Source organism: Miniopterus natalensis, chromosome 5 (genome assembly GCF_054644295.1).
Source record: "Miniopterus natalensis isolate mMinNat1 chromosome 5, mMinNat1.hap1, whole genome shotgun sequence".
Lineage (NCBI taxonomy): Eukaryota > Metazoa > Chordata > Mammalia > Chiroptera > Miniopteridae > Miniopterus > Miniopterus natalensis.
Window position 1 is genome coordinate 9159418 of NC_142085.1, and position 19362 is coordinate 9178779.

Consider the following 19362-nt stretch of genomic DNA (forward strand, 5'->3'; position numbering starts at 1 on the left):
CTTCCTTCCTTGCTAAAGTAATATGTAGAGTGCTTGCCGTGTGCTGGGTGCTATGCTGGACCCAGAGGCTACGATAACACACAAGATGCATCCGTGCCTTTGAGCCACCTGGTATAGCTTCATTGCCAAGTGCAGAGGAAACAGGCTGGAGTCTGTTGGTCTGGTGTGACATTAACTATGGAAACCTTGTTATTGACCTGGGTGTGGGGGAAACAGTGAATGTGGATGTGAGAGATGAGGCAAGGGGGTATTCCAAGTGAGGAAAGAGTGGTCATTCTAGCCAGGGCTGGTGGAAGAGTTAGGGTAGTGGGACGCGTTCCTTTGCTCCTTCATTCTTTCACTCAGTATTTACTCCTCTGCTAGGAACTTCTCTTAGGGAGCTCATCGTTCCGTGGTAGATGAAAGGCTTCAAATCTGGTCTGAGGACTTTCAATTAGATTTTGTTCACAATAAGTGGCGCTGATTTAGGATTCAAATTTGAGCTAAGAGCTCAGTTAGCTATGTGACCTAATAGTATTATTCATTTAGTATCTGTGGGCACATTCTTTATTAGGTGCTGATTAAGCTGAAATGCGTGCTCTCCAGGAACTTAAATTATAAGCAGTATAACAGAAAGTAGGAGTGTGTTATTTTCCCCGCAAAAGAATCAAGTTTATGGAAAACATACCATGGCAGGGTTTATCTCCTCACTGCATCTGGAAGCAGTGTTTACCCTTGTGTCATTTAGATGTCGATATTTATGTTGTAAAGAGAGTCTCTGACAAGCTAAACAAGAGCAGCTGAGACACAAATCCAAGTACAGCTGACGCTGTTGTCTGGTGGCATTAAGCTACTGACAAAACCTTAGATCCCTCTTGCCCTGGCGGCTATCAATAAAGGTATAGAAATGAGAGTGACCGTGTGAGGAGCTCACAAATGCTGTGCAGTTTCTTTGTTTTGCTGGTAGAAGTGCAGTTCAGAACCAGAAAGAGCTGCAATGTTGGGTGCGACATTCAAAGCCTCACAGCACGTCACACTGTCACAGCTGGAAGTCAGAGTGCTTCTTCCATTGCCTCTGGGTTAACACTCACCCAACCTTGCCCTCAGTAAACCATTCATCTTTGAGAAGCCCAGGTGTAACTTTTTAGCTTGGTACTGTTTCTAACTGCATGACTATTTGTTGGAAGGCCCTGCTGCTTTGGGATTTTGATAAAGCATGAGACCCATGCAGTTAAGATAAGAACCAAGGAACTGGGAGGCTCCTTGAGATTGTAGAACTGGCCTGAAGCTTGGATGTGTAGGGTGTGGCAGGGGTACCTGAGACCAGAGTTCTCTGTGTCTAAAGTCATCTGCTTAACCTAGGAAGTACTGTCCTGAGATCTTAAAATCAGTGAAGGGGGGCCTTGGCCAGGAGGCTCAGTTGGTTGGAGAGTCATCCCATACACTCCAGAGAAGGTGCATCTGTGCATCTTCTAAAAAGTTGCAAGTTCCATTCCTGGTCAGGGCACATACCTAGGTTGTGGATTCGGTCCCTGGTCAGGGCAAGTACGGGAAGTAACTGATTGATGTTTCTCTCTCTCCCTTCCTCTTTCTCGAAAAATCAATAAACATATCCTCGGATGCAGATTTGAAAGAAAAACAATAGTGGCGGGGAAAGCAGCCCCTGCTTAGCCACTACTCCAGCTGATCTACCTCGTGACCATGCTGGGACACGTGTGTTGAAGCCAGGGTATCCTCAGGTCCTGTATAGATTTCCTGTTGCCTCTTGTCCAGCTTTATCAGCTTTCCATATAATACTCCAAAATGCCATCCATGAATTGTGAAGCTGAGTTTTCAGATGTGGTTTTGGTACAAATCTGTAACATCATGGAGTCTATCCCATCAGCACTGGACTAGCCATGCCTCAAAATGTAGACATAGATACTCCCATAACCAACAAAAGAGTGCAGAGCATGCTGTTAGACTGTCTTCTTTTATTTATTTTTATTTATTTTACATAGGTAATACTTTCACAAGACTTTAATTTTTTTTTAAGTATAAAAGATACAGTGAAAAGTTCACCCTTCTATTGTTTTGCCCTAGTCACCCAGTTAGCCTTCCACAGGCAACCTTGGTTAATAATTTCTTAACTTTTCACAGATATTCTTTATGCCCATGGCAGCATACAAAAGGCACTGTTTTATACCTTGCCATTTTTATTTAATATACAGGGTGGAGCAAAAGTAGGTTTATAGTTGTTTGTGTGGAAAATAATATAATAAGTAATAAAAATACAACAATAAATTGTTTCACGTACTCACAACTATGAACTAATTTTGTATTTTAGGTTTTCGTGCCAATGTGTAAAGAGCTTTCTCATTTATTTATGTCTACGTAGTAAAGAAGTTCTGTGTTGATAGACATTTATGCTATTTCCAATTTTTTGCTATTGTTGATACAAGGATACCATGAATAACCTTGGACATGTGTCATGTTGTACACATGTATGTCTACCTGTAAACTAGACATGGAATTGCTGGATCAGATGATACATACATTGATAATTTTGATTGGCCTACATAGAGCTTGTACCAGTGCATACTCCCAGGAACAATGTATGACTGTGCCTGTTTCCCTACAGCATCATGGACATTGATTTAAGAACATACAGCCCAGCTCCAGGAGATTGTGGTTTGATTCCCGGCTAGGGCACATGCCTGGGTTGCAGACTCCATCCCTGGGGGGGGGGGGGGGAGTGCAGGAGGCAGCCAATCAATGACTCTCTCAATCTCTCTCTCTCTCTCTCTCTCTCTCTCTCTCTCTCTCTCTCTCTCTCTCTCTCTCTCTCTCTCCCCCCCTCCCCCTCTCCCTCCCCCTCTCCCCCTCCCCTCCCCCTCTCCCTCTCCCTTCCTTTCTCTGAAATCAGTAAAGATATGTATATTTTTAAAACAAAATATACATAGCGTGCTCTCCCTCCCACGAGCAAGCCCACACCTTTCTTCCCTCTCAGGCATTCATCTCCTAAGCTCTAAGGGTCCCCATGACACTTGCAACCAAGGGAGCAGTGGGCAGCAGCAGCCCATCCCAGGCTAACTCCCTGAACCTGTCCCCAAGGCCCCCTTTTCTCTGACTTCCCAGTGAGCTAACATCAGCCCCTCCTTGGGTCATTTCTTTCCTATAACATTTCTAGAGAGCCAAAGCAGCGCCTAGGCTCTCTCCTGTTGCTTTTTTTGTTCTAAGCCCTTCCTGTTTCACTGTCCCCAGCTTTAATAAATGTACTCTCAAAATCAAAAAGAAAAAAAAAAGAATATATACATTACTTAGAGATCAAGGTAGGATGCTGAATCATGGAGCTTCACCATGACACTGTTCCAAAAGACACGCAAAGCACATCAGCCCAGTTTGAAGAACATTGCATTTAAAAATATATCCAAAAGAGGTAACTGGGCCTCTGGTGGTGAGAAGAAAGGAAGACAAATTCTAGAAGAAGTCCCCGACCTCCGTGCTTAGATTGGCCTGAAGCAGAGGAAGAGTAGATGTCTGTCTTTGCATGCAGTACCTAGGAGGCTGGGGCACAGGTAGTAATAGGAAGGCTGTGGGCAGAATAAAGGAAAACCCCGAGAGGGAGGGGCCAGCACCGAGCAGACGGTCTTAGTGTCCACTGGAGAATTACCTCTCAGCTCGATGCTGTGCTCTTTGCATTTCAGCCACTTTATTTTTTTTTAAAGATTATACCCCTTCTTTCCAGCACAACTGTTCATTTCTTTTTGGTCTCTTCTACCATTGTCTCACTTGGAGTTAAGGTTTCTATGAGCTAGGACTGTAGGAATGTTCAACCTTCTGTCTCTTTTTACTTGTTAACCCCTCCATTAATCCAGATGTCTCGTGGTTCTTGTCTAACACATCTAAACAAGCATCTTTGTGCAAATAGCTCTTGTTCTCTGGATTCTTTTTGTGGAGTGAATTACAAAGATGAAGTTATTAGATCTCAGATGCTAAACCTTCCCCAGTGGGGTTCAGCATTGACACACTGTTCTCTGGAGAGCCTGGAGCAGTCTCTAGTGCCGTCAGCAATGCACACGTGGGCCTGCCTCCTGGCTTTGCCAACGTCCGTGGTTGGGGATCTTTTATTAATACACTTTATTTCTTAGAGCAGTTTTAGGTTTACAGAAAAATTGAACAAAGTACAGAGTATTCCCATATACTTCCCCCATCCTCTGTTCCCAGTTTCCCCTAAAATAAGCAGACCTCAGAGATAGTTCAGGTTCAGTCCCAGACTACCGCAGTAAAGCAAATATGGCGATATGGAGAGTCACGGAAGTTCTTTAGTGTCTCTGTGCATATAAGTTATGTTTACACTATAGTGCAGCCTATTAAGTGAGCAATAACATTTTGAGTAGTAAACAGTGTACATAACTAATGAATGCTAACCAGTATCTGAGCCTTCAGCAGGTCATAGTGTTCTTGCAGATGGAGGGTTTTGCCTCGTTGACAGCTGCTGAGTGATTGGGTAGTGGTTGCTGAAGGGTGGCAGTTCCTGAAGGTTGGTGTGGCTGTGGCAATACTTAAAATAAGACAACAATGAAGTTTGCAGCATTGATTGACTCTTCCTTTCATGAATGATTCTCTGTAGCCTGTGATGCTGTTTGATAGCATTTCACCCCCAGTAGAACTTTCAAAATTGGAATCAATCCTCCCAAACCCTGCTTTATCAGCTAAGCTATTCTAAGTCCGTTGTTGTCATTTCAACAGTCTTCACAGAAGTAGATCCTGTCTCAAGAAACCACTTTCTTTGTTCATTGATAAGACTCCTTGTCCTTTAAAGTTTGATCCTGAGACTGCAGCCAGTCAGTCACATCTGCAGGCTCCGCTCCTAACTCTAGTCCTCTTGCTGTTCCCACCTCATCTGCTGTTACTTCCTCCACTGAAGTCTTGAACCCCTCAAAGTCATCCAGGAGGGTTGGAATCACCTTCCAAACTCTTGTAATGTTCACTCAGTAAGTTGCCTCACAAACCTTCAGTTTGTTTTTAAAAACTGAAGCACAATAACACAAGATATGCCTATATTAACATCTTGCATTGGTGCAGTATATTTGCTACACTTGATGAACCAATGTTGATGTATTAACTAAAGTCCGTAGTTTACATTATGATTCACTCTTTGTGTTGTACATTCTGTGGATTGTGACAAATGCATAATGTCAGGTACCCACCATTACAGTATCATGCAGAATAATTTCATTGCCCTAAAAATTCCCTGTGCTCCACCTGTTCACCCCCTCTCCTCCCTTTGTACCCTTGGCAACCACTGATATTTTTACTGTCTTTATAGTTTTGCCTTTTCCAGAATGTCATGTAGTTGAACTCATATTGTATGTAACCTTTCCAGATTGGCTTCTTTCACCTAGTAAAATGTATTTAAGGTTCCTCCATGTCTTTTTGCTACTTAATAGCTCATTTCTTTTTATCACTGAATAATATTCCATTGTATAGTTGTACAACACTTTATTTATTGAAGGACATTTGGTTGCTTCCTGTTTTTTGCAGCTCTGAATAAAACTGCTGTAAACATAAGTTTTCAACTCCTCTGGGTAAATTAGGAGTAGTATTGTTGGATCATTTGGTAAGAGTAGGTCTAGATTTGTAAGAAACTGCCAAACTGTCTTCCAAAGTACCATTTTGCATTCCCACCAGCTATAAATAAGAGTTTCTATACCCCCACATACTTGCCAGCATTTGGTGTTGTCAGTGTTATGGATTTTGGTCATTCTGATAGGTGCATAGTGGTATCTCATTGTCTATTGGATGTTAATACTTTTCCTTTGATTTTTGGTAATTTAATAAGTAAAATATTTTCATGATTATTCTTTCTTGTTCTTTAATTACTGAGAATGAGCCTTTTTAATAAGTATTTTTTGCTTTTGAATTCATATTGTAACCTCATTTGTCCAGTGGGAATTTGGTATTGTTCTTAGAGGTTTATACGTGTCTTCATGTATATTTTTCACCCAATTTTTAAAAATTATGGCAAAATACATTTAACATAAAATGTATTATCTTAACCATTTGTTAAAAATATGTTTTTATTGTTTTGGTGTTTTTTTTAAGAGAGGAAGGAAGGGAGAGGGAGAGAGAGAGAGAAACATCAATGAGTCATCGTTGATCAGCGGCCTCCTGCACACACCCCCTCCTGGGAATCAAGCCCAAAACCCAGGCATGCGCCCTGACCGAAATCAAACTGTGCCCTCCTGGTTCATGGGACGATGCTCAGCTGAGCCACACCAGCCGGGCTCAAATAGCCCTTCTGAAGCCAGTGGTGACCCCAAGCTGAATTCCAGAAACAGTCCAGGTGTAAGTTCATCAGATCTGCACTAATTTGCTTATTGGTGTAAAGCACATCCTTAGGATAATCCTTCCAAAATACCTTTATTCTGGGCTTTTCTTTTCATGGACAAGGGTGGATTTGAAACTCAGCCATGATTGGGTGTTTACAAACTAAGGTGTTAAAATTCACTTAAACATATGGCTTAAAATTAGATTTTTAAGTTATCTGTTTTAGTTTAGATGGATTCTGTTCTGCAGTTAAGGGGTCTGCATTTTCACTGCCCTTTTGAAATTGAAAATAACCCACTTTGCCTAATTACTCCTTTTGCTGTGACTAATTCACATTTATAAAACTGTAGTAGCCAAATAGGAAACATACTAAACAGTGATTTGGGCTTTTAACATCAGGATGCCTTTTGGAAAGAGGCATTTAGCTGATGTTTTAAATGTATGTGTGTTATGTTAATGCAAGTTTCTGTTATTTAATTTCCTGTTTTCTCTTTAAGAGTTTGTAAACCCACAGAACCACGCCTGTTTCACTAGGGGTTTGTGTGTGCATTGAAGTCTTTTTCTATAATAACAAATACTGAACAGTTTTACTACAGCTCTTCCAAATCTGGTTCTAATTTGCTACTTGATTCTCTCAGCCTCTATCCCTCCAACCTAATGCCACTCTGTCCTCTCTGAGAAGTTTTCTGTATTCCCAAATGAGGAATTTTCTGAGTGAAAATTAAGTCATTTTTTCCCCCTAAGTTTCTTTTTTTTCTTTTTGGCTTCTAAATACAGTTTCCCTGCAGACGGCTGAGACAGAGTACAGAAAGCCTTGTTTTAAATGTCCAGGGAGTTCTGGTTGGCAGAACTCCCTGGACATTGGAAGAGTGAACAGGTTGTAATCGAGGAGTTAGCCCAGCTTGTGTGTGGGTCAGGTTAGCTCTGAACTGTGACTGAGTGGAGAAACAAATACATGGCTCCTCTTTAGTTTCCCTTCTTTCATGTCCCTAGTTTTTCTGCCTTGAGGACGCAGTTTAAGCATACCTTGTTTCATAGAGAGACCTAAAGATCTGAAGTACCTAAAAAGTTTTTCTAAATATCACTTCTCCCCAATAATTATAATTTATATTTTTACATTGGAAAACATTTATATATGAGGTGGGTTTACCATTCGTATGGAAAATAATACAATAATTAATAATACAAGGATAAACTCCGTGTTTTGTGTACTCATAACTGTAAACCTACTTTTGCCCCACCCTGAATTGTGAAGCCATAGGGCTATTTCCTGCATCAGAGCCAACAATAGGTTAAGTTCATTTTAAAATGCAACAGAAACTAGACTTGCTGCTAGCTCTGGGAGAGTCAGAGCGCCCGCTTTTCATCCCTACCTTTTGTCATGGCTCTTACCTGCCCTGCCCCACCCCCTCAGTCTGTCTCTCCCTTCTCAGTTCAGGTAATGGGGGGCTGGTAAACCCTAACCCTCAGAGAAAACAGGCAGCTGCCCTGCATCCCCCCGTCCTTTCTCAGAGCGCCACGGGATTTATGGATCTAAAACATCAAGTGCAGGCAGGAGCTGCTCAGATGCAGCCATCCTGAGGCAGCGACAAGCCTCTGACTATCAGTTTCACTGTTGTTAGTTTCCTGCAGACCCAGTAGGATTCAGAGGAAACCATTTGATCAAAGGAAGGGAGAAAAATGGCACTTGGACCTGCCTGGCAGCCATTGAAGCACCTCGGTCAGGCTCTGTTGGAAGGCAGCTTCAGACATCAGAAAAGGTTCAAGAGCAAGAGTGGGCTGTTTTCAAGGTTTAGATTATGAGGAAGAAAATTGCATATTTAGCCTGGACATGAGAACATGTAAAGGAGTGGAGATTTCTTTGCTTTGAGGCTAAGAAGAGTTATTTAGGGAAATGTGGCCACCAGCTATTCCCTCTTTCCATTGTGGTCAGGTTAAGAAGAACTGGATTTCAGTTGCATTGGGTGAGATGAAAGTTAAAACAACCGGTCAATATTTGAGTGTTTTGAGTGCTGACATTGTGTCACAGTGGATTAGCAGGGGGAAGAAATGCACCAGATATTGAGAGGTATGGGGCTAGCCTGCCTGGCTTTGAATCCTGGCTTCAGCACTTACTAGTTATGGGACCTTGAACAAATTACTCCACCTCTAAGCCTCAACCACCTCATCTGTAAAGTAGGGATAATGTACCTGCGTCCCAGTAGGATTATTTTTAAGATTAAAAGAGTTGTCCTGGTCAGTGTTGCTCAGTTCGTTGAGCGTTGTCCCGTGCACCAAAAGGTCACCTGTTCGATTCCTGGTCAGGCCATATACCAGGTTGTGGCTCTATTCCCAGTAGGGGGAGTACAGAATGCAGCTGATCGATGTTTCTCTCTTTCTCTTTCCCTCCCTCTCTCCCTCCCTCTTTCTTCCTCTCTCAAGTCAGTAAAAACATTAAAAAAAAAAAAAAAAGATTAAAAGAGTTAATGTAGGTAAAGTGCTTTGAACAGTGGCTGGCACATATTAAGGGCTATATATGTAATAAATATAATTAGCCTGAGCAGTAGAAAGGATTTTACGGTCATCTGGGCCAGTGCTTCATTTTACACATTAGGTGGCTGTCATGGGAGGTAGAATCAAGATTAGAAGCCATTTCTGCAGACCAGTTCAGGGCTGGTGCCACTACTTTTGGCTATGTTTCAGAAATACCCATTGCTTCAAAAGCATTTCCCTGCAGGCTCCTCTTCCATCCCCTTCTCTTTGGGGCCCATGTTTCTGGAGTATGTCCTGTGTGCCAGCACTGTGCTAAATGCCGACATACGTGACCTCATTTAATTCTTACAGCAGCCTGTGAAGAAGGTTTCACTATTTTGCCCCTTTTTGAGAAGTGCCATCTGAGGCTCAGAGGCTCAGTTACTTGCCCAAGGGCACACAGCTTTGAAGAGGTAGAGACTGGATTAGAATCCAGGTTGTCTCACTGCAGAGCTTATGTTCTTAACTACACCACAGATTTTCCTCAGAAATTCCCAATTAAACCACCATTGCTGCAGCAGCTGCAGGGCCCAGCCAGAAAGATTTGAGGCCGTTTTGTAATCCCTTTCAACATATAGTCTGCTTTGTTTTCCGATTTAGGTTTCACGTGTTTCCTTATTTCTGACACAATACCATTACACAAAAACAGGCTACCAGAACAATTTCTCTCCCTAATAAAGACAGTGAAAGTCAAGGATTGTGGAGCAGACAGGCCAGGACCAGAACTTTCATGAGAATGGGACCATGTGGGAGTTATCAGGGCTCTGGGCCAGGTTGGAGTCCCTGCTGGGGTCCTAGCAAACCAGAGAAGATGGGTCAGATGTAGGATTCCCATCTAGACCAGTGGTTCTTTACCTTTAATCCCTGTAAGACGCTGATGACAGTCTTGGACTCCCCCCACTTCAGAAAAATGCTCATGCTCACACACTATTTTTAGGTGGCTGCAGGGTTCATAAATACCCAGCTAAAAACCTTTGTACTAGGCAGCATAGTAGAGTACTTAAGAGCCAGGTGGCCTGGGTTCAAATCCTCCCCTCCCACTTACTAACTCTGTAACCTTAAACAAGTTACTTCATGTCTTGGGCTTCAGTTTCCTCAGTTGTAAAATGAGGAAGATCATAGGATCGTGGGAGGGTGGAGTGAGCTCCGTGTAAGACGCCTAGTGCAGCACTGTTCACTAGTCATGGTGGTAAGTGTTGCTGTCCCTGGAGCAGCCCAGTCAGTAAATGTTTACGGACAGAATGAATGAATTATCCTAGTGGGGCTGCCAAATCTAGGGGAGAGCATCCCAACCAGTGTGTCGCTATAGTTATGTTAAGAAATTGATCCACTCATCCCTCGGGGCTGCCAAAGCTCCAGCTGGTGTTGCTTCTGGCTTCAGGCAGCAGCATCCACAGTGTGACATGTAAATATCCTCTCTGGGCGCCCTGACATGAACACAGTTTGAGTGGCATTGATCGAGAAGATTAGCTGGTGGGTAGTGAGGATCAGGTAGCCAGTCTAGATTCCAAGTCCAGGGGAATTCTTTGGACATGTGGTAAAGAGAATCTTAACTACTCAACCATGAGCAGAGGCTTCACAAGTGTGGGCTCTCCAACTGCAGTGGGCTCCACGCCACAGCAGATGCAGAGGAAGTCCTGCCAGCTGGACGCTCCAGTTTTCCTGCCTCACACATGAGGACCCTGTGAGTCACTCCGCAAGGATTTGTGGAGAGCCCACAGTGAACCAGAAACCAGGCTGCAGCCCAGAGTCCTGTGTAGGCAACAAATGCTAAAGAGGTAGTGACAAGCACTGAAGTAGGTGACTCCAGGAGTGCGAGCGCTAGGAAGAGGTGGTGCCCAGGGCTGCAGGGACTTATAAGGGGACCCAGCCTTGCCTGCAGGGTAGACTCTAAGGGTGATAGGAAGCCATGGAGCAGTTGTTGTTTTTTCTCATCTTCACCCAAGGACACGTTTCATTGATTCCATGGGGACACACACACACGCGACATGACACATTGATGTGAAAGAGAAACTGGCTGCCTCAGGCAGGTGCCCCAACCAAGGATTGAACCCGCAGCCGAGGTATGTGCCCTGACCAGGAATCAAACCCGAGACCCTTTGGTGCGCTAGACAACACTCCAACCACAGAGCCACACCAGCCAGGGCAAGTTTTAATCAAGGCAGTGGTAAGTTTATTTTTGTGCCTTTTTTTTAAGTCATCCCAACAAAATATTACAAAATGAATAGGAAACAGGCAAGAGTTTGAGGACCTACATTAGGAAACACTTATAGTAAGTAGTCAAGAAGAGGGGATACTCTCCTGAAACAGGTACCTAGGCTTTATTTTAAATTGAGGTATAATTGACATACAGTATTACACAGTAGTTTCAGATGTGCAACAGTAATGATCTAATATTTGTATATTTTGCAAAATGATCATCATGGTAAGTCTAATGAACATTCGTTAATATGCATAGTTACAGAATTTTTTTCTTATGATGAGAACTTTTAAGATTTACCCTCTTAGCAACTGTCATATATGCAGTATAGTTTATTAACTTTCGTCGCTATTCTGTACATTATATCCCCAAAGCTTATTCATTTTATAACTGGAGTTTGTACCCATTTTGCCCACACCCAGCCCCCATCCTCTAGCAATCACCAATCTGTTCTCTGTATCTAGGACCTTGGTTTTGATTTATTGTTTTTGGTAGGGTTTTTTTAGAGTCTACATATTAGTGAGATCATATGGTATTTGTCTTTCTCTAACTATTTCACTTAGCATTCTTTTTATGGCTGAATAATATTCTATTGCAATATATAGGGTGTCCCAAAAAAAGGTATATAGCTGATAGCTCAGTTATGAAAATGAATGTATTTTAATAAACACTGCCTTTATAATTATTCAAAGTGTATGTTTACGTTTTTTTGGGACACCCTATATATACCACACTCTTTATCCATTCATTCATCCATCGATAGACACTTAGATTGTTTTCATATCTTGGCTATTGTAAGTAACACTGCAATGAACATGGGGGAGCATATATCTTTTTGAGTTAGTGTTTTCATTTTCTTTGGATAAATACCCAGAATTGGAATTGCTGGATCATATGGTAGTTCTATTTTAATTTTTGAGGAATCTTCATATTATTTTCCATAATGGCTGTACCAACTTACATTCCCACCAATAGCATACAATGGTTCTCTTTTCTCTACTTCCTTACCAACACTTATTTCCTGTCTTTTTTTATAATAGCCATTCTAACAGGTATTTGGTGATATCTCATTGTGGTTTTGATTTGCATTGCTCTACTGATTAGGGATGTTGAGCATCTTTTCATGTACATGTTGGCCATCTGTATGTCTTCTTTGGAAAAATGTCTATACAGATCCTCTGTCCACTTTTAATCATATTGTTTGGTTCCTTGCTATTGAATTGTATGCGTTCTTTATATATTCTGGAAATTAACCCTTTATAAGATATATGATTTGCGAATTTTTTCTCCCACTTCCTAAGTTGCCTTTTCTTTTGTTGATGGTTTCATTTAATATGCAGAAGCTTTTTAGTATAATGTAATCCCACTTGTTTTGCTTTTGTTGCCTTTGATTTTGGTGTCACATTTAAAAAATCATCACCAATGATGTCAAGGAGTTTACCCCCTATGCTTTCTTCTAGGAGTTTAATGGTTTCAGGTCTTACATTCGAGTCTTTAATCCATTTTGAGTTCATTTTTGCGTGTGCTGTTAGATAGGGATGCACCTAGATTTTGAGGGCGTAGGGAGTCAAGGATGACCCCACTGATTCTGGGTAGCTGGAAGTAGAACAGTTCTGGGGGTGGGGAGGTTGTGAGTTCTTTTGGGAACTCATTCCATGTGTGGTGCCTGTGGGATGTTCACTAAGGAGGGTCAGCAGGGCCAGTGCATGAATGGCTCTGAGCACAGGAGGTGTCAGAATGGGTAGAGAGAACCAGCAGCAGTGAGATTGGTTGCCTGCCTCCAATGGGGCTCCCTTCTAAAAGTAGCTTTTGATCAATGAAATCTTAATTTACAGCCAGTTTGGCTGGCATGCTGCTTTTATGCTCAAATTTTAGAATTCTTAGATGTGTATATTTTGAACCCACTTCATAAAAACCAACATAGTTATCTACTTTGGGGAATTCATCTCTTTTTCTTCTTGGCTGCCCTCGTTCACTCTCCTTATGTGTCCTTGCAGCATTAGGAAGCTGTGCAACTCATAATGTGAAACTGTCTTTCTCCTCAGATTTGTGACCCAGGAGGAAATCCCTGATGTCAGCTGTGGCTCACGGTGCTGGCAGAAGCCAACTTCATGTCTGAGTGCACGAGCAGCAGTTTGCCATGGAGAGCTTGGGGCTGCAGACGGTCACCCTCAGTGATGGGACAACAGCCTATGTCCAGCAAGCTGTCAAAGGTGCGTACTTTTGGAGACCTCAGGATCCCCCCCATCCCCCAGCTTCTGGAGAGCAGTGTCCCTTTCCAAGAGTCTCACCCCCACCCTACCTTCCCACCCGCTTGCCACAGCTTGCTCTACATGAGAACCTCTTGAGGAAATTTATTAAAAAGGGAACTCTTTAAAATAAAAAGACATCTAGGCAGCTGGAAATTCAGCCCAGCCCAGCCATGGGAGCCAAGAACTCTGAAAGCAGAACTCCTTACATGTAGTAAGTAGCTCGCAAATATTTCTGGAGTAGAGGCCCACAGCTCTGGTTTTGACTTCCTGCTTTTCAAATACTCCCTGTCCAGTTTCTCAGAGCTTCCAAGCAAGTTTAAGCACTCAAACTATCTCCTGAGCATACCATGTACAAGATACTCTTCTAGGTCCAGAGAGGGACACCCAAGAATGGACCTCGTGCCTTAGGCCCCACTAGGGTTGCCAGAAATAAAAATACGTGGCACACAGTTAAATTTGAATTTCAAATAAACAGATAATTTTGTAGTAAAAGTATGTCCCAAATACTGCATGGGGTACACATGTATAAACATAGGATTAAATGCTAAAAATACTAAAGTAATAACACTAAATACTAAAAAAATTCATTTTCTACCTGAAATTTGGATTCTTTGGGAACTTAAGATCAAGGTGAGGGTGGCATCAGATCAGAGTGTTGTTGAAGGGCAGGGCCTTCACCACAGGCTCCGCGTTTCTCCCCAGTGTCTCAGGCACACCAGGTGGCATGCATGCCTGCCTTGGACAGCACTGGGCAAGCACTGCCTCATTCCTAGGCCTTGTCTTGCCTTTCTGGTCTCCGTGAGCACTGCCATCCTCGCAATTGCATTGTCACTGCAACATTGCCCTCCCTCACTTCAATACATTGTCAAAATTTCCAAGTTTACAGATAATTTTTGTTGATTTCATTTTAATTATTTGCTTCCTGATGATGACAAAGAGACCCCTTAATCTCATCAGTAAGCTCTTTCCATATGACAGCGAGAGGGGTGCCTTCTGGAAAGGTTTCTTATGAAGACCTAGGATGTATGGGTCTGCCTGGCTTAGTTTTCTTGAACATGGAACTTCCCTAGAATACTTTTGAAGCCTGAAACCCTCTGTTTGCAGACTTCCCATCACAGGAGTTGCTGAGCTGCTGCAGTGTCGTTGGGGTGGAAGAAACTAGGAACTGTAGACTGGGCTGTGTTTACTCCACAGACCCAGTTATTTCCCAGGCCTCAGTCTCCTGCTATGAATTTGTAATGGTTGAATGAATAAGTGAATGCAAGTGGCCACATTTGGCCAGAGAAAGCCACACTCTCCTTATCTCTTTCCTTCTTGTATCTGGGTCTCTTTGTCTCCCCTACATCTCGTTTATATCTTTCTCTCTTCACTCTTCCTGGCTCTGTTCTCTGCTACCTCCAGGGTGCCGCAGTGTGTGCTTGCATGTGTGCGCACACTCACACACAACAGATTTCACACCGTCAAGGGTAGAGCTGGCCTTCCGGGTGCAGAGCCTCACTGTCTCGGAAGGCACCTCTCTCTGGTGAGCTCCTCTGAAGCCCTTGATGGGGCCCCTTCATCTCATGAGGTTTACCTGAAGTTAGGGTGAGCATAAAGCATGTAATTCACACCTGACTTCTGAGAGGGGAAGAATGTGCTATGAATAAATGCACTGGACTGTTCCGACTGACAGAAGTGTACGGTCACTGTCTAATGGGATGTGAGGTCCTGTCAGCCAGTTCTTCTCCCGACTCCCTCTCCCCATTGTAGTCTCTGGTTGTTAGAGGAAATTCTAGGTTAAAATTCTTTTTCAGCGAATGTGACACATTTCAAAATATATTTTAAATTAAAATGTATGACACAAGTTAAATGTATATTAGTAAAATATATATATAGTGTGTTCAATATAAATTTACTTTAAGATCAAGGATGGTGCCCAGGTGGCGTCGCTCAGTGGTTGAGCATCGACTTAGAATCCAGGAGATCACAATTCAATTCCCAGTCAGGGCACATGCCTGGGTTGTGGGCTCAATCCCCAGTGGGGGGTGTGCAGGAGGCAGCCAATCAATGACTCTCATCACTGATGTTTCTGTCTCTCTCCTTCTCCCTTCCTCTTTCTGAAATCAAGAAAGACATATTTTTTGAAAATCAAGGATTGTATTTAGAACATAGAAGTGTAAAATATTGATAGCTCTACATTAAAAATTTTTTTCTCTCAAATAACTCTTCTCAACATTGTGTTTTCTGCCGTGAAGCAATGCCCACTCTACTGGTAGCAGCTCTCCTGAGGCTGTCAGGACCCCCAATACTGGTGCCCCTGCAAGGACAGATAAAGTGTTAAAAGGCAGAGTGGCCTACTGGTCTCAGGAAGGGTTGGGTAGTGGGTCCCTCTCCCTCTGCTGCTTACCTTCATCTCCACTTTACCTGCCTTCAACGAGGTTGTAGAACTGTTCATTACTGACCCAAGAAGACTCAGTTTGGGAACAAGTTTAGGAATTCCTCTGAGGGAGAGACATCAGCAGAGAGCTGGGCCAGACGTAGTTGCCTGGTCCTTTACCCATATTGGAAGAGCTCAGCTTCCCAAACCTGAAACCTGAAAGGAAAGGAATGAACAAACCACCTGTTGTTACCTCTTCAATCCCCTTCTTCCCTGTCTCACTCCCTTTCCCTATTCCCTCCTCTCAAACTCACTGGACACAAAAATTTAAGAGCCTTTTGCTCTTAGAAGGGCTTTCCAGTAAGAATCTGAGATAAAGAAAGGATAATACCTTAGGAACTCTGGAGTCTTGTTAATTTTATAGTGCTATTTTGTTGCTTTAGGTGAGTCAGTTTTTTAATAGACAACTGAAATGAAAATGGCAGAGATCAGTGAAGGAGATCTGACCCACCACTGGCAGTGGAGCAAGACCTGATGGGCACATGGTAGCACAGTCGTCACATCACATTGCTCCTAATTGCTTTACTTTCTGTTTCTTCAAATATGCCCATTGGGCTTATTGTAAGAAAAGCTAAGGTTTAGTGACCACAACAGGCACTGTTCTGAGTGTTATATATTCATTAACTCATTTAACCCTTAGAGCAACCCAGTGAAGAAAACACAATTTTTAATCATCTTAAGAAGAGGAAGCTGAAGCACAGAGAGGTTAAACGAGCTGTCCAAGATCCCACAACTAGTAAGAGGTAGAACTACAGTTCAGACCCAGGAAGCCTGGACTGGTCCCAGAGCCCACTGCTTCTAAGCAGTAGCTATACTGCCCTATCAGAGGGTGTTGGCCTTGGCATGCTGCCACAGCGGAGATGGGTCAGTGTTTTGATGTATTAGTTTGAGCCCTGTCTGACTCTTGACCATTGGGTCCTTTGTAGGTTTCGGGGCATCCTTTATGCTCCATTTAGTTCAGTCTCGGCAGGTTGGAAGTCCCCACTGTGTTGAGCATGTATAGAATAATAAATGAGGGTGCTCGTCCTGTGAGTGACAGGAAGGGAATCTATTGGGATCTGTGTGGTTCCTCTTGGCAGGATGTCTTTACCCTTTGTACCTTGGAGGCCCAGGCCTATGGAGGCAGAGAGCAAGGTAACCTGGAAATGTCACCTGTGCTTAGGAACACAGATGTGACACCTGTGTCTCAGAAAGGCCTCCACTAAACACAGGCAGGTGTTTGCAGTCCCTTCTGGGCCTGGCCCACTTCTCTCCATATCTGCCTCCATAGGAGAGAAGCTGCTTGAAGGGCAAGTGATTCAGCTCGAGGATGGGACCACTGCATACATTCACCAAGTGACGGTGCAGAAAGGTGAGGGCACCCCAAGGCACCCCGTTTCATGGAGGGGTGGCAGGCAGTCCCCACCGAGGAACCCCTTCCTGGCACCAAGCTCCAGAGAAAAGCAGGCATTGCTCTCATTGCAGAACCTCTTTCCTTTGAGGATGGACAGCCTGTGCAGCTGGAAGATGGCAGCATGGCCTACATACACCGCACACCCAAAGGTGGGGTCCTGGTCATCATGAATGGCGGAGGTTGTGGCATGGGGTGGCGTTTCCTGGGAGTTGGGGCACAGTTGTGGGAGCTGCAGTCCCCAAGCTCACCTGGATTAGCATTCTCACCCACCTTCCCTTGTGCGTACCACAGGAGCAGCTGTTCCTATCCCCAGAAAGCTGGGCCTTGATGGTGGCTTTGGCTCTAGCACAATTACAAAGTCTTAGGGCTTTAAAGAGGACCTAAGGATGCCATCCAAGACCAGGAGCAAATAACTTATAAGACTAAAACCCCTAAAGTACTGAAGAAGAACAGTTTATTCATCCTATAAGTAGTTTCTTGAGTGACTACTCATGTGCCTAGCATTGGCTACACGTGGAATACGCAAGAGAGAACAACCTGACAGTCCCAGCCGCCCTGGGGTCTGGTGGGGAATAGCAGTGATGTGAATCATCACTGATGAGCTGGTCATCACACATAGGGACCGGGCTCAGGAGGGTATCTCTGAGGAAGTGGCACTTGAGCTGAGAGCTGAAGAGTGAAGTGGACTTGGCAGGGAAAGAGGGGTGACAGGGAAAGTCAGTACTCCAGACAGAAGGAACACCATGCATGGGCCCAGAGACAGTGAGAAAGGATGGCACATTCCAGAAACTGCTAGAAACTAGAGTACTGTGGGTGAAGGCAGAACAGGTAAGATGAAGCCAAACAGAGAGGCACGGCCCAGAGTGCTTGGGGCGTGAGTGTCAGGAGAAAGGTTTTGGTCTTTATTCTGAGACCAGTCGGAAGCAGTTGAATTGTTTAGGCCCTCAGGTCACATGATCACATTTGTGTCCTACAAAGATCCCTCAGCACAGCAGATACTGTGCTGCTTGGAGGGAAGTAAAGGGGCTAAGGGACCGCCAGTTAGGAGGTTCTTGTGGTCATATAGGTCAGGATGATGACTGTCCCCTCAGGTTCTCAAGGAGCTTGTGAATTCCTAGTGAGTGCTCCATAGACCTTGTCCTTAGGAAAAGGAGCCCCAGAAGGAGGGCCAGCCAGAATGAATCACCATGGTAACGGACCAGGAGAAACCTGGCACTGAGACCCTCCTTGGTCTATGTACCTCTCATTATCTTAAAGCAGGGGTGGGCAACTTTTTTCTGCCAAGGGCCATTTGGATATTTATAATGTCATTCACAGGCCATACAAAATTATCAACTTAAAAATTAGCTATGAAAAAAGCTCCTAGATTTATTGAATTTTGAGTCCTGCCTGCAGTTGCCTTGGCAGGGCCAGACCAACGGCCAGATGTTCCCCACCTCTGCCTTAAAGTCAGGGTCCAAGCCCTACCTCCTGCCCTCATGCAGCATTTGGGCTAACCATAACCACATGTTCCCGCAGAGGGCTATGACCCCAGCGCCCTGGAAGCCGTCCAGCTGGAGGATGGCTCCACTGCCTACATTCACCACCCTGTGGCTGTGCCGGCAGACAGTACCATCCTGGCCGTGCAGACGGAAGTGGGCTTAGAGGACCTGGCCACAGAGGATGACGAGGGCTTCAGCGCAGACACAGTGGTCGCCCTGGAGCAGTACGCCAGCAAGGTGAGCTCGCAGAGCCTGACACTCCTTGGCCTACCAGAACTGCTACCTCTTTAGAGGACAAGACTCTAAAGATGTCTGGTGCTTGGACATGGCCTGGGCTACCGCCTTGCCCTGTACCCCAGCTCTCCAGCTCCCCAGCTCATCTCACACATCCTCGGCCGGGGCGTGCATTGCAGCCTGGCCGCGCTGCCGGCAGCTGTTTCCTCTCACCCTTGCTTAGGCCGCGACTGCAGAGGAGAGGCAGCTGTGAGCAAGAGCAACAGCCGCACAGCGGGAATTGGGGGATTTAAGCCTTGTTTCACTTTGGCTGTTGTAATAATCCTCTGTGCTGTCCAGGAAGCCCTTGCCAGTGTCTTTTATTAGTTTTCCAGTCCACTGAGGTCAGATGTTCTTATATTTATGTCTTCTCTGTTATTCATTTAGTCATTTGGGGAAATAACCTCAGTAGGCAGTGACGAGGGCAGATGCGACAGAGCAGCTGGGATTCTTGGAACACAGGCCGGCACAGTAGCTCAGCCTCAAAGGAAAAGGATCCTTGCTCTTCAAACATCAGTCCAAGCTGCCTGTGCTAGAGCCATGGT

At 44.2% G+C, this 19362-nt stretch overlaps 1 protein-coding gene across 2 annotated transcripts in view; it reads left to right on the top strand.

Moving 5' to 3' along the window:
* Window positions 1–19362, top strand: part of ZNF76 (zinc finger protein 76) — a 32513-nt gene that overhangs the window by 5493 nt on the left and 7658 nt on the right. For both annotated transcript variants that reach the window (XM_087817352.1, XM_016223751.2), the window contains exons 2-5: window positions 13048–13215; window positions 16941–17021; window positions 17135–17212; window positions 18582–18781. In XM_087817352.1, coding sequence (XP_087673478.1) covers window positions 13143–13215; window positions 16941–17021; window positions 17135–17212; window positions 18582–18781 — 432 coding nt within the window. In that variant the 5' untranslated portion in view covers window positions 13048–13142. The remainder of the gene's footprint in view (window positions 1–13047; window positions 13216–16940; window positions 17022–17134; window positions 17213–18581; window positions 18782–19362) is intronic.